The 15,268-nt window shown below is 36.3% G+C and overlaps 1 protein-coding gene across 1 annotated transcript in view; it reads right to left on the minus strand.

Moving 5' to 3' along the window:
- Nucleotides 1-377: 377 nt before the first annotated feature.
- The window catches only part of Chm (CHM Rab escort protein), a 140,630-nt gene continuing 125,739 nt past the window's right edge, over nt 378-15,268 (minus strand). Inside the window, exons 14-15 of the mRNA XM_052170923.1 lie at nt 8,602-8,762; nt 378-3,423 (exon numbers count right to left, since the gene is read on the minus strand). Of these exons, the coding sequence (XP_052026883.1) occupies nt 3,232-3,423; nt 8,602-8,762 (353 nt within the window). The 3' untranslated portion in view covers nt 378-3,231. The remainder of the gene's footprint in view (nt 3,424-8,601; nt 8,763-15,268) is intronic.

The following is a 15,268-nucleotide window of genomic DNA, read 5'->3' on the forward strand; positions in this document are numbered from 1 at the left end:
AAAACACACAGCTGACAGCTATTTAAATATCAGTATAAAAGCAGAAAACTAATTCAGATTCAAGGCTGTCTTTCAGTTCTTGGTATTTATACTTTTTTAAGTGGTGCCTGGCATTACTACTTTATAATAACCAATATGCATTAAGTCACTCTCCTATGAAAGGATACTTACTAAGTTACGATCAGTACATATGCACATCCAGAGATGACTATAAACAAAGGGAAGCTTCTACAAGGAATGGAAGTGCTAGACAGTAGGCTACCTCCACTTAACGTTCTAGCAGGCACACTGCTAAGCCAAGTCTCTACCACTGAGCTGTATCTCTAGCCCTATACGCAAAATTCAATTATAAAAAAAAAAAATAGGCCACTACAGTGGAAAGGCATTGAAAAGTCTTTATTTCCTCTGAAAATTCCCTGTTGCAGTATGCAGATTATTATATATTCATGCCTTTTTAAATACATTAAGAACTTTTACTAAGCAAAAGAAGGTATTCAATACCAGTAGCAGTACATAAGTATTTGCAAGAAAATGTTTTTTAAATTCATTTAAATGATTGCTACTATTAAGAACTAGATAACAATACTAGGGCAGAAAATTCTAGAAACAATCTTGCCAGAAGTTAATAATTATCAACAATTAACATCATAACTGTGGATATTATTTTAGAAATGTCCAGTATTCTAGAAGCCACCCATGACCATGGCCATTTTATTATATAAAAATAGAAACTGACATTTATTATATATGCTTTCTTGGACAGGCATACCAACTAGGAAAAAATATACAAAAGCAACACAGGATTAGTTATTGGATCATATCACTTAAATTAATGATACCATTTTTGGTTTCCAGAAACAGGCATGCATATTTAGATACTTTCAACAAACAAGTAAAAAATTTTTGATACCATCAACTTCAATTTTTAAAATTCCTGAAATGTTTGCATTATGTAAAACAGAAATTTTATTCATATGACTTTAGACATGGTTTTAAACACAACCTTAAAGTTTTGAACTTAATACAGTAAAAACAAGTATTAAGCAATAATTAAGAAAACAATATAAAATACTCTTCAAGTATTTAGTATGACACTCTGAGGCAACAAGAAATAGGTCTAATTGTCAACAATTTTGAAAACAATTTTGTGGTATTTCAGCCATCATTAATCATATTCAGGAGCATTTTAACAATATATTATTCAGTAAATGACCTGGAAGTGAGACTTTTTTTCCCCTAATCGCATCAAAAGGATGAAAAAAGATACAGTATGCGCTGGGTCATGAAATATAAAATAGTTTCTGTGCTGTTCTACAATGTACAGAACTGTAGTGTCCAAAGGTGTCTAGTTATTCTAATTATTCTAACCCTATCTAGCCTAATAGTCTCCTTAGATAAATGTGCATGCTGCGTTTAGGAGGCCTTAACTCTAAGATTATAACAAAGTATAACATTTTTACTGGTGCGACATAGCTGTGATTGTATCCCAACTTAATGTTCCCATCTAAGAGAAACTTTCGTATTGCTGGTATGGAGAGGCAGGACCAGTACCTGGTGCATTACAGGTGCATACTTGGCATTTAGTGCATGCCCTAGGTGGGCTTCAGGAAACAACAGCTGACGGAAGAGCTGAAGCTTTGTAACAAAGTAGGTTATAAAGTGATTCTGTCCCTGATTTGTGTGACATTATAAAAAGGAAAGGCTACTCCAGAGGAGAGGGCTGTACTGTACAGTGGAGGTGAAGCCTGAGAGGAGCAGCTGGGGAGTCTGGGAAAATTTTCCCATTTTTTTTCAATCCAACTTATTCTGCAGGGGTGAGCAAGAGCTACATTCCTTGGAGTTTTACATTTCTTAGGAATCTGTGCTGGGAGCTTTAACATCATCTCTGAAACCTAGCCAGGTCAGGAATCAGCTGCACATGGAGAATTCTGTGCTTTTCATTGGAGCCATGGCTCCCTGACAGGAAGCATTGGGTTTATTTAATGTTTATTTATTTATAGGCAGTACTAGGTCCAGACTATTGCTCAAAGAAAGTAGACCATCAGAGGTTAGAGACATTTAAAGGTAGGCATTGCAAACAGGTTTGCTGTCAATGGATAGCCTTCATTATTTCATGTAAAGTGTATATTACAAGTTATTAACTGTTACACTCTGTTCAGTTCTTGATGATTTAGTTGCCAGAAGAGGAACATTAATTTATAAAGTATTCCTAAGTCTTCAAAAACCACCATTCCACCTGTTATTAATGAGTTGAGGAAACCGACTGGTATTAAAAATTTACTGCAATAAATATAACACTGTGATCATGAGGTTGGTTTGATATTTATCCACACACAAATTAACAGGAAATTCCAAAACAGTATTTTCCAGACATATCATTCTAGGGATAGTGCTACATTGATTTTCATGACTGCTCTGTTATACTAGGCATAATGTTTCACCTGATATATGATGACACTGAAGATAAGAAGTTAAACAATTTGCCTAATATTTTGAGTAACATAGCTATGGCAAATTAGTTCTGTGGATAAGAAGTTAGTGCTTCAGTTTACTTAGTAGAATCATCCTATCAAATGTTTGCTTATATTCTTTCATTTCCTCATTTTTGAATTTTGGCCAATGTGTATAATATGATTTACATCGAAATCACTAATTACTAAGAAATTACAATTAGCAAAATGTCTAAACACCTCAGTATTAACAAATTCAGTTTTTAACATGGAAAATAAAAACAACTTTTACACCAAATATAGGCTCCTGGCCAGTTCATGATAGTTTAGCTTTACTCTACCATATTTACATGTGTTTCTATCTGTTATTTCATGCCCAGATTGAAAATATAATTCAAATAACCAAAATAAGTATGTGAGCAGACTCTCTAGATGTGTCTTTCAACAAAAAAGATTGCAATTGGCAAACAAATGCATAGGATCTCTTTCACATCATAACTGTATTTCTGGGAATCTATCCATTTATATTTTTCACCTGCTAATCTCACAGGTTTGGTATGTTAAAACAGGCAAGTTAATGTGCTTTATAAGTGTTTTATGTTTCTGGAAATGTCCTCTTCGAAGAAAATTCCTTTTTGGATTTCTGGGACTCGTTTCTTCTAACTTTCCCTAATAAATTGGTTGTTGCTTTTTTAAAAGATTTCAAATATTCCTTCTACCAAGAAGACTGTGAAGGCAAGAGGAATTTCCAAAGTAGGATGTTAAGTCTGATGCACATCCACTATTCAGAGGGCTCTTCTGGGTCTCCCAGGACTGTACTTTCCTTGGGAGTCTCTGAGTTGGTTTCTGGTATGACAGTGGATTCTGAAACTTCATGTTGTGAGCTCTCTCCATCAAGGATAATATCTTCAGGATTTGGCGGGGCTGGACAGAAGTCTTCATTTGGGCAGATTTGCTGGAAAAGTGTTTCTGCCTAGACAAGGATGTAAGGACAAATTAATTTTTGGACATCAGCAGCTTAAATATACGTGCATCTGTGGTGCTATCTAAAATAAAATTAGTATCCTTAAAAATTAATGTAATCAGGCTTTAACAAGAACATGTAACTGAGCTTAGCAGGACTACATAAGAGAATAAAAAAGCAAACATTCTCACTAATAAGTGGGTGTTAACCTAGAAAACTGGAATACCCAAAACATAATCCACACATCAAATGAGGTACAAGAAGAAAGGAAGAGTGGCCCCTGGTTCTGGAAAGACTCAGTGAAACAGTATTCGACAAAGCCAGAACGGGGAAGTGGGAAGGGGTGGGTGGGAGGACAGGGGAAGAGAAGGGGGCTTACGGACTTTCGGGGAGTGGGGGGCTAGAAAAGGGGAAATCATTTGAAATGTAAATAAAAAAATATATCGAATAAAAAAAAGAAAAAAAGCAAACATTATGCTAATAATAAGCAAATAGATAGTAAATGTGGTGAGTGACTACCTCACAGTTAGATAAATATCTGTGTCACAATAGGGAACTTCTACTCTTCTAGTCTTGGCAACTGGTGAGAAAGTGAAATTATAAGGTGGTAAAGAACATAATGGTTTCCTATACTGCTTAACTTTCTTCATAATACACATACAAGGTCCTCTATTTGGCTAGAACTTGACCATCTATAGCCCAAAGGTCCAACCTAGACAATCTCTTGCTTTTGTAAATAAAGGATTATTGGAACGCAGCTGACACTGGTTTACCTATACCTATAGCTGCTTTTTCCTCTTTAATGGCACAGTTGAAAACCTGCAATAAAGAGTGCACAAGCTTTACAACCTAAAATATGCAGCATCTGGACACCTCTACCAGATGAGTTTAGTGGAAGGATAATTACAGAAACTTTGTCTGTATATAATGTGTGTGTATACAAGTGCCACAGTATACGTGGAGAGCCTAGAAAACAACTCCTGACTTGGCTTCTAGGATTCAAGCTCAGGTTGTCAGACTTAGCCTATTTTTTGCATTTAATGTTTTCCAGGACATATAAGACAGATGACAAACCACAAGAAAAGCTCAATTCCAGTAACAGAATACTTTGGGATCCATAATTGGAAATAAAGTCAATGTGTCTTAACCCAAGTCATGGAGGGCTATGAATTGCTTTGGGTACTGGATGATAGACAGAGCTGGTGTCAAAGAAGTCAAAGAGGATTAGATGCACATTTAGATGAATACAGGATACTTCCCAGGTCTGTAGCTGGGATAATATTTATCAGGTCTTACACCTGATTTCAAAATGTCCCTCTGTGGTCCTCTTCTACCTAGAGCTCCCACTTGCACATAATTATCCAACAATTAACCCACCTGATAATGCTGAAGATCACAAACAGGGCCTATGTTCACCTTTCCTTCTGGCCCATTTGCCCATGTGGGGCTAGGTCAGCAGCCTGGCCAATACCCACCTCAACACTACAGCCTGTGAGCCTCCCAGGAGGTCTGCACTAACCAAGGGCACAAGTGAGAATTTTGCCCAAATACCCATGCCAGCTGGGACATCCACACTGCCCCACCCCCAACCCCTGAATTCCACCTTTCCTTTTCTCCCAATTCCCCACCAGGGCCACAGCACTGCCCTGAATCCTGCCAAAATGCTACAGCCTGTGAGTCTTTAAGGAGTTTCACAGTAACCAGGGACACCAGAGGCCTGCTCTAACCAGAGACACAAGAGGCACACACTAACCAGATACAATAACTGCCTGCTTCCAAGGAGACCAGCTCTAACTCATGTCACAGAGCTGTACCTGGCAACAAGGATGCCAGTTCCAGTCAGAGACACTTAGGCCAGTTAACACCAGAGAGACCCAGATGGTTAGAGGCAAACGCAAGCAAGCACAAGATCATAAGCAACAGAAACCAAGGCTACTTGGCATCATCAGAACTCAGTTCTCCCACCACAGCAAGACTTGTTTAGCCTAACATGCATGAAAAGCAAGATAATGATCTAAAAATCCCATTTTATGGAGATGACAGAGGCCTTTAAAGAAGATATAAAGAACTCCCTTAGAGAAATACAGGCAAAACACAAGCAAACTGGTAGAAGCCCTTAAGGAAGAAACAAATACATACAGGAAAGTACAATCAAGCAGGTGGAGGAATTGAACAAAAAGGTCCAAGAACTAAAAATAGAAAGAGGAAACAATAAAGAATACACAACCCTGGAGATCGATACCTTAGGGAAGAGATAAGGAGCTATAGATGGATGCAAGCCTCACCAACAGAACACAAGAAATAGAAGAGAAAATCTCAGGTGCAGAGGCTACCATAGAAAAAAATTGACACTTCAGTCAAAGAAAATACAAAGTGTAAAAAGCTCCTAACCCAAAATATCCAGGAAATTAAGGATACAATGAAAAGATCAAACCTGAGACTAATGGAATAGAAGAGGGTGACAAATCCAGCTCAAAAGGCTTTTCTGTCCAGGACATCCATTCTGCTTGCAGGAGTTCTCCCTTCTCTTTACTCCCTCATAGAAACAGTTGCCAAATCATGGGAGTGTCATTTTCTGTTTCTTAAACTCCATTCTTTTCCCACTGACAAAGTTCCAGCATGCACTATCTGTGTACTCTTCTGCCTCATACCATAATCCTACTCTCAGTAGGGTTTATGGAAAACAAAACTTTCTTTATACCACTTCCTAGCTTAAAACCACCTTAACCAATAGGAGAAAATCCGCAGTTCTAACTGTTCCATTATAAAATCCGCCAGTCCTGCCTTCTCTGCTCTTACCTTTTGTCACATCTTTCAAGCTCTAGCTCTCCCATGTTTTGTTTCACTAAGAAGTAGTTATTAGGCCTTTATAATGTTTATATCCTATGCAGGTCAAGATGCTATTCTCTCCATCCGTACCGTCTGTCTTTGATTTGAATGGGGCATGTTCCTTATCTATCGTGTTTCACCATAGAAGGTTTTCATTAGCACTACATGTATTTGAACTGGTGGCTTCTAAGGACAGATCAGGTAGGTAGCCAAATCAATGTGTAGGTCTTCTGCACATCTTAAAATCATAAGCTGTCACATATGCAAACAAGAAAGTCAAACTACATACTCAGTCTCTATATGCACTAACAAGAAAGAGAAGGTGCAAAATTTCCAAATGCTAAATTGTAGAATTTTATTTGAAAAAAGAAAAATAACTCTGCAGTGGCCTTTATTTTCTACACAATAATATTTTGAGAGCTTTCATGAATATCCTCATTCAGAAAGCAGTTGTCAATAGTTGATTGAGATAACCACATGATGATATACTGGAATTAGCTCAATTTATCTGAACAAAATGGCAACTTGCAAATATTATTGATGTTCTTTAAAGAAAGCAAATTTTTCTTCAAGTGATTATATGATGCAACATGTTAATGAGCACAAATGAACATTAATACTGTTTTCTTTATTATATTTCATGTAACCTATGAAAGTTATCTTTGGTCATGCAAATTACTGCTTATGTTTGCCTTTTAATTATAATCTTCTAATAAGAAGGGTATAGATCACAAAAGCACTTGCAATACAACTCCTTTTGTCTATCCAGGAAAAAATTTCAACCTAAGCTAATTGGCTAAAAGTATCATTTGAAAATTTCATCTTCTAAGAAAACTGGGTAACCAAAGTATAAATGAAGTTATTAACTTAATTTGTAAATGTAAATCTCCAGCTATGGGCAGTAGTTGTAAATCCCTGCTTATTTGACATCATTTAGGGCCTAGAATGATTTTCTAGGACCAATATTAGACTCTAAGGATGAAATATAAAATTTGACAAAAGTCTGGACCATTGTTCATCGCATTGCTGCTGTGACTACAAAACACTAAAAAACCAAATAAAGTTATTCGGTACAAAAAGATTCTAGCTTCTGGTGGGAATATAACTGAATCCACGCCACTTGTAGTGTTACAGTCATCCCCTCCCAATAAACCTCAGAGAACTGCAGAAGACAGGGTAGAAAGATGAAGCAAATGGCTGTGAAATACTATCTTGCAAGTAAGAAAGACATAGTCATGACAAACATGAACTCACAGCAGTCGTGTTCACAGAAGTTGGGTCTTCATTACTGTCAGGTATGGAAGGAGATGGGACTCAAGGTGGTCTACCATAGTGCTGAGCTACCAGAGGCAGAGTATCTGTTTGTATATCCAGTAGTCCATGCTCTCAACATTAGTTTCAAACTTAGAGTCACATATTTGGCCCTAATAAAACTATGTGAGGACATTAAACCAAATCAAAACTAGTAAGTAGGGGGATGGGATTTATAGTGTGTGTGTGCGCGCGATTACTGATAGGGTTGGCAAGGAAACTGCAATGAACAGATGAAGAGTAATCAGAATACACAATGTATATACATGAATAAAACTTACTAAAAATATAAAAACAGTGTTAAATTATCTACTTGTTGATTCAAACATGGATGTGCCACAAACATCTGAGAAAAGTATACATGTCTGTCTCAAAACACACCTTCTCTTCTTCTCTACCTATCCAGGTAAAAAATGTGTATTCTAATGAGCCCCAATAATCTTCTGCTTAATGGAATCACAGCATGCTTTCGGAACCTAGAATAAGCATGTAGTTCTTCACAGCTCTAAGACTAGCCCACTTGGATTTAACATACTTCTTGGCAACTATAATGGCAGCTTTGAGTTTCAAACTAGCACTGGCTTGAGTCAAAACACTGATGGTGTTATGTTAATTAAAATTAAGAAATGCATCACACCACTGTAAAATTATATCTTATATGCTTTACTAGTTATATCCTTCTAGAAATGGCTAAGGTTGTTAGAGGATAACATCTATGTTTTCAAAAAATGCACCAATAATCCAACAGTTTATATTAGAATATTTAAAAATACTAGCACTTTAAATTCATTTTAAGAATATATATATGTATATATATTTCTATCAACTTCATTCTTTATTCTCACAGTACTACTCATCAATAAGTCTTTACAATTCCTTCTATAATTCAAGGAAGTGAAATATCTGATAAAGTATATTTATGGTACCACTGCAATTTACAGTAGTTCTTTTCTCTCCTCCTAGGAGGAGAACCTCCTCCCCCAAGCCCCATGTATCCCAGAGCACACCAGTTTTTTAATAAAAAACTGAGGAACACCAATTCCTTACCTGTTTGACTGCATTATCATTTCCTAGACCACAGTCAGGGCCAGAGCACACATAGACATTGGGCGGTAAATCATTATAACAATCTCTGCTGATATCCGAAGAGTCTCTCATATTAAAGTAGAGTGCCCATAGAATTCGTGGCTTTTCAACCTGTTCATTTTCTAATGAGAGAAATAAATTTTATTAAATTGAAAAACATAATTTACTACACTATGTGACCAAATACCAATAAAACAATAATTAGAGTTTATAGTAAATAAATAAGACATTTATATACAAGCACTTAGTGACTGTGAAAATACAAACTCTAAGGTAAGTATATGGTATTTCAAACAATGACAGCTTTTCAATCGAGCACCAGTTGGGTTTTAAAAATTATTATGAAACATTGGCAAGATGGCTCAGCAGGTTAAGACATTGGTTACCATGCTTGCAGACTGGTATGCAATTGCTGGGAGTCACATGATGGACAGAGAGAAACAACTGCTGAATTGTCCTCTGACCAAACATGCAGTGTTGCATGCACATGTACACACACACAAACAAATAAGTAAATGCAATAACACATTAAAGTTCCTACAAGCATACTCACCCTTAAATTATATCCCAAGGTGAAATGATAGTATAAGTCATGTTTCACATAGAAAACCACTTCAATATATAGTAACTTAATACTAATATGGTAACTTAATATGAAATGTTACTTATATTAAAAAGACATTATTTAGAATAAGCAAAAACACAGTGAATAGAGGGAATTAATGGTTACTCAGAGGTTAGGAAGAGGGGTTGGGGATAAAGGTCAGGTGGCTATTGATGGTATGGAATTTCTTTGGCAGAGGCCAGAAGTAGAAACATTTTATATTTCTTTCTAGAGATGTTTAGACAGTTTTGTGAATATACGTTTTAAAATTTGGAGTTTTCACCTGAAATGTGAAAATTTTATCCTATAGGAATGTTGTCTCTAAAATAGTGTTTAAGATAGCATACACAGAATGTAAAATGATAGATTCTAACTCTCACTCTAAAGCTGTATGTTATTAGATCATAAAATTAATGGGAACCAACAAACAAAAAACAATTAAAAATGAGGCTGGTAGATTGTCATTTTGAGGACAAGCTCTGTCATTTAACAACAGAATCCATTATGTATGGTAGGTAATGACAGAGGATCTGGGGGACATACAGGTGGAGTACAGTTAGTTCTGATTCTCTTGTTTTAAAACTTTCCCCCTAATACAGGGCTTGGTACGCAATAGATTAAGTAATTGAATTCACTAATGAATTGATTTTAGTCCTAACTGTCAATAATCAAAATATCAAGTGTTTATAGAAAGGTCCAGTCTTGTTAGCATATTCTTACAGTCTATTTCTGATTATAGTGATGATCATTTCTCTGCCTCTTTTCTTTTACAATGTTATAATTAAATTATCATTCATTAAAGAAGAAAATATTGCTGTTAATATATGTATTGATTATAGTTTTTTTCCAGCCCAACCCTGCCCCAAATTCAAATCATACAAAAATGTTTATGACAATAGTCCAAGTCTGTAAGACATAGTCTGAACCATAAAGAAAATACTAAAGGTATAATTATCCAACTACTGTTTGTATCGAATTAATAAATGATGTAGAATGAGTTTTAGTTAATATGTTATTCAGTTAATCAGAATTCCCTAGTCTCCACAATAAATAAGTTTTATTTAATTTAAATATCTCTACTATAGGAAGAGCATATATGCCATTTATCTTGTTTGTCCTGGACAATTGATAATTGTTAGTGGGAAAAGATAAGAGACTGAGGGAAAGAAGTGATCTTCTAAGATGTTTTATTTTTATTTAACTTTTTAAAGATTAATTATTGATTTTATATAGATAGGTTGGTGGTTTGGCTGCATATATGTCTGTGTACCATGTACATGCATGGTGCCTTAGGACCCTAAAGGAGGGCATGCAATCTCCCAAGAACTGAGTTACAGACAATTGTGAGCTGACATGTGGGTGCTAGGAATTGAAGCTAGGTTCTTAGGAAGAGAGGCCACTCTTTACCACTGAGCCTTCTCTCCAGCTCCAAGGGATCTCTTTCTGATGCTAAGATTGGAGTCTGATGTAGCAGTAATTCATGTAAGTGGCAAAAACTATTTAGTGACAAAAGAATGCATGAGACTGGTATGTTGCAGGTAAAATCACATGGTTCTTATTAACTGACCAGTGTGTTTAGCTTCATTAAACTGTGAGAATTTACTTGTAAACACCACCTACAAGACATGCCTCAAATATCACAGGGAAATGGCACCTAAATGTGAAGGCATCCAACTCTGCGGCAAGGACGAGAGCTGAGGTATGGAAGGTCTTATTGGGGCCCAGGGCATGTCAAGGTATATATTAGGTGAGCCTATCTTGTAGTTCATAACTGTTCTCTGTCTCAGATGACAGCTTTCATTCAATAAAAGATGGGGCAAATGAATAGTCCAACAGAGTTTAGGAAAGAGATTTCACAAAGGTTAAAGCTTTAACAAAAACTATGAGGAAACTGAAAATTGCCACAGCCGGCAGATCAATGGTCTGGATACAAGAGAGCCATCAAGCTTTGACCTTAGAACCTTCCAAGATACAAGTAATTGCTTCATCTTTCTTGGGGGTCAGCTAGAGGCAGAGAGAGACAAAGAGCTCGAAAATAATATGCACTTTGAAGCAAATAATTGTCAAGACTATTAAAGCTGCCCAGCAATAGCTCATTTCTATTGGATGAAATGATAGACAAAAAAGTAATGGGGGAAGCAAAGTACGATTTTGTTAATTAAACAAGATTATGCACTGAATAAACTGCATAGCAAAAGTACCGAAGGCAAATTAAATAGTAGCAAGGAATGTCTATAGGTACATGCCAAGTGTAGGGGACAAATAAGGTGATTTAGTTCCAGCCCTGGAACACATAAATGGGAAATAAAAAAAAATAAGAAATTAAGATATGGCATTTAATTTCCTGATACAACAAGTATTTAATACCCCTAAAAGCTACCAAACGTACATATTATGAAGGAAATTTGTTTTTAGGAAAGCACTGCTATTAGAGATAGAATGAAAGGCAACACAGACGATGCTGTGATAATGCTACATTCTGGACATTTAAAAATACTGTACTAACAAAATGCTGTTTCACCTTGTATCGAAAATTCTTCTATTTCTGGGTAAAATAAGTAATCTGCCATGGAGACTCACATTCCACTTCCATAAACACCTCTCAGTGTTTGCAAGGGTATTCTAGATTCTATATAAGGAAATGAATTGTAAGCAATCATCTCATTTTCTAATGTACAGAATGAGGCTCATTAAGCATAAAACATCTGATATTTACTTAGACTAAGAAACAGAGAAGAATTTAGAGGTACTTAAAGGAGCCTAGTGGGTGGGTAAGCATACTGTTATTTCTTTGGAGAGGGCCGTTCTGAAGAGCTCTGGCTGATACCCATCAACTGACCAGGTTAAGAAAGACAGGGAGTCTGCATTTTCCCTGTCTAGAAGCTTACTGCATTCTCCACATACATGCTCAATCAGTCATAGTGGTAAGGAGAATATCATCCTTTGCACAAAATGAACTTCCTTGTAAGATGACTAGGCTGATTTTCATAAAGGCTGATGATGTATAACGCCATGTAGAACATAGGACTAAAATGGAAAAAAAAAAAAAACCCAACAACAAAAAAACCAAGGCCACACAGCATTATTGTGTATTTCAGCAAAAATATTTATAATAATTTAAACCACAAAGTTTCAGATGACTGTTAAATAATCAAAACAAAATAAAAGCCTGTGAAAATTGAAGCTTTTGTTAGAGAAGATTGTGTTTTAATGTATTAAAAGTTCATATTGCTCATAAAGTTCCTTCTCCCTCATTTAGGCAGGAAGATGAATTGAGTTCTCTTCTGCAGGTGACTTTGCCTCTTTGACCTGCCATGGCCCAGTGCTCAGTTTATCTGGTGATTCATTTTCAATAACTCCAACAGTATTTGTTCTGACATTTTAATTAAAATATGACCACTACCTCATCCTGATGATAAAAAGGCCCATGTGTCAGTGAAAACTAGCTTTGGAGTGCCTCGGTGCACCTGAGGACCCCTCTGGCATAGTTCTTGCTAAAGGATTTCACTCGGGTTCCAAACAATACATCATTTCAAACTCAGATCACTTTAAACATTAAGATTAATCTTAAAAATCTAAAATGGCTAGTGGATGCCAGTTAGCGAACATGTAATTTCCGTCAGCTTGATTTTGCAAACCAGAAAATTAAATGCATTTAGAAAGTAAAGAATAATTATATGTTTAGTGTATTATCTGGCACAGTTACAAACAGAAATTACAACAGAGACACTATGAAGTATTTCAGAAATAAGAACAGGATTCATGGTTCTTACGAACAAGTTACAGACTCAATTAACATCTAAACATAAAACGATGACTTTATATCAGATTGAGGAATATGGCTGTATATTTATTATAACACTGCAATCAAATTTTTAACAGTAATACAAACATTTACATGATACTTTCAAATAAAAAATGTAAACAAAAAACTAAATCTAAACCAAAGTGAAGTTTTTTTAGATTGAAGTAATTTATTCACCTGGGGATTTCATGAAGAAATTACATTTACATTAACAGCTATAAGTGGAAGATTTTGCCTTATATGGAAATGTTTATGTCTCACTCTGTAACTTCTCAGCATTAAGAAAGTAGAGAAAACACAGGAAATTAAAATAAATAGAACCATTAGGGGTAAATACCAATGGCTGGCTATCTGAATAAAAGATCATTTAAAGAAAATGTCAGCCAGGCGGTGGTGGCGCGTGCGCCTGTAATCCCAGCACTCTGGGAGGCAGAGGTAGGCGGATTTCTGAGTTCCAGGCCAGCCTGGTCTACAGAGTGAGTTCCAGGACAGCCAGGGCTACACAGAGAAACCCTGTCTCGAAAAAACCAAAAAAAAAAAAAAATGTTGATTTAAGACTACAAGACAGTGAAAGGATTCAAGTGAACTTGAAAATGTTTCAAATGAAAGTTACCTTTGCTTCCCACATGTGAAGAGGGTCTCTCAGGCTGTAGTTTTGATCACATACATGAAGAAGACCTGTCAGGTTATATTCTTGATTGCTCATATACTATATATATGATATCTGTTTCAGAGCTACTAGTTAGTTGTACCCTCTTTATGTGGGAAGGGGATGATTTTTAAAATTTAAAAGTGGTAAAGCATTCTTTAACTTTTAGAAAGAAACAGATATAATTTGTACAGCTAAGTATTTGGAACATAAGTAGCATTTAAAGATAATTATTTACTCATCAGGACACATATCTGCTAATTAATACTGACAATATTGATATCTTCTGAAATTTAAATAAAATTATTTTATAAATAAAATTTGATAAATAGGACTTTTTCATAAAAAAATCTTGTAAAATAAATACAATTATAAAAATGAACCTGTAATCTTACCAAAATTGAGAAATTCTCCAAGTCTTTCCTTTTTTCCCTGGGGTATGTAAGTGCACATGCATACAAAAGCATATTTTGATAATTATGGGGGTATTGTCTATATCTGTGCTTATTTTCATTAAAACTAAGAACATTAAGGAATAAACATTTCATAGGCAGTTTATCTGCCAGCTGGTCTGGCATGGGGCCTGTGTCCTGTGCAGAGAGCAGCCATTTTTGCTGCCTGCCGGGGCAGAAAAGGATCACTAGGTACTGTATTACCCCGAGCTTAAGATCTCTGGGGGTGCAAACTGCCAGGGGTCTGCCTGCGCCCAGGACCTGAGCAAGAAGTTATGTGCCAGCCGGTCTGTCTTGGGGCCTGTGTCCTATGTGGGAATCAATAGAGGGAGTGCCCCCCCCCACCACCACCACCACGACTATCTTCACTCCATGACAGAGCAGTCCAGGAACACATGGTTCACCATGACAAACCAAGTATAACATTGCTTGAGGCAAGGCTGAGCAGGGCTCCAAAGGCACAAAAGAGGAAGGCAGCATATCAGCAATCTGCCAGAGGAAACCCAGTCATCCACTGTCACGGAAATAGCCTTAAAGGTCCACAGGAAGTTAAAGCACCAGCCTGTGACAATAAGACCATCTAACACAGTGAGAACCAGATGGCTAAAGGTAAACTTAGGAACAGTTACTAACAGAAACCAAGGCTTTATGGCAGCATCTGAACCCAATTCTCCAACATTAGCAAGTCCTGGATACCCCAACACACCAGAAAAACAAGATTTTGATTTAAAAGCACTGGTAAGGCTGCTGTTAGAGGATCACATGAAGGACATAAATAAATCTCTTAAAGAAAACTAGAAGCCCTTACAAGGGAAACACAAAAATAACTTAAAGAAATTCAGGAGAATATGGGTCAGAAGTTTGTAGCCAATAAGGAAGAAACGTAAAAATCACTTAAAGACATACAGGAGAACTTTGATCAACAGACAGAAGTCATGAAAAAGGAAACACAAAAATCTCTCAAAGAATTACAGGAAACCATAAACAAGCAAGTGAAGGAACTCAGCAAAAACTTCCAGGATCTAAAAATAGAAGTAGAAACAACTAAGAAAGCACAAAGGGAGACAACTTTGGAGATAGAAAACCTTGGGAAGAAATCACGGGCCATAGATGCAAAT

Source organism: Apodemus sylvaticus, chromosome X (assembly GCF_947179515.1).
Source record: "Apodemus sylvaticus chromosome X, mApoSyl1.1, whole genome shotgun sequence".
Lineage (NCBI taxonomy): Eukaryota > Metazoa > Chordata > Mammalia > Rodentia > Muridae > Apodemus > Apodemus sylvaticus.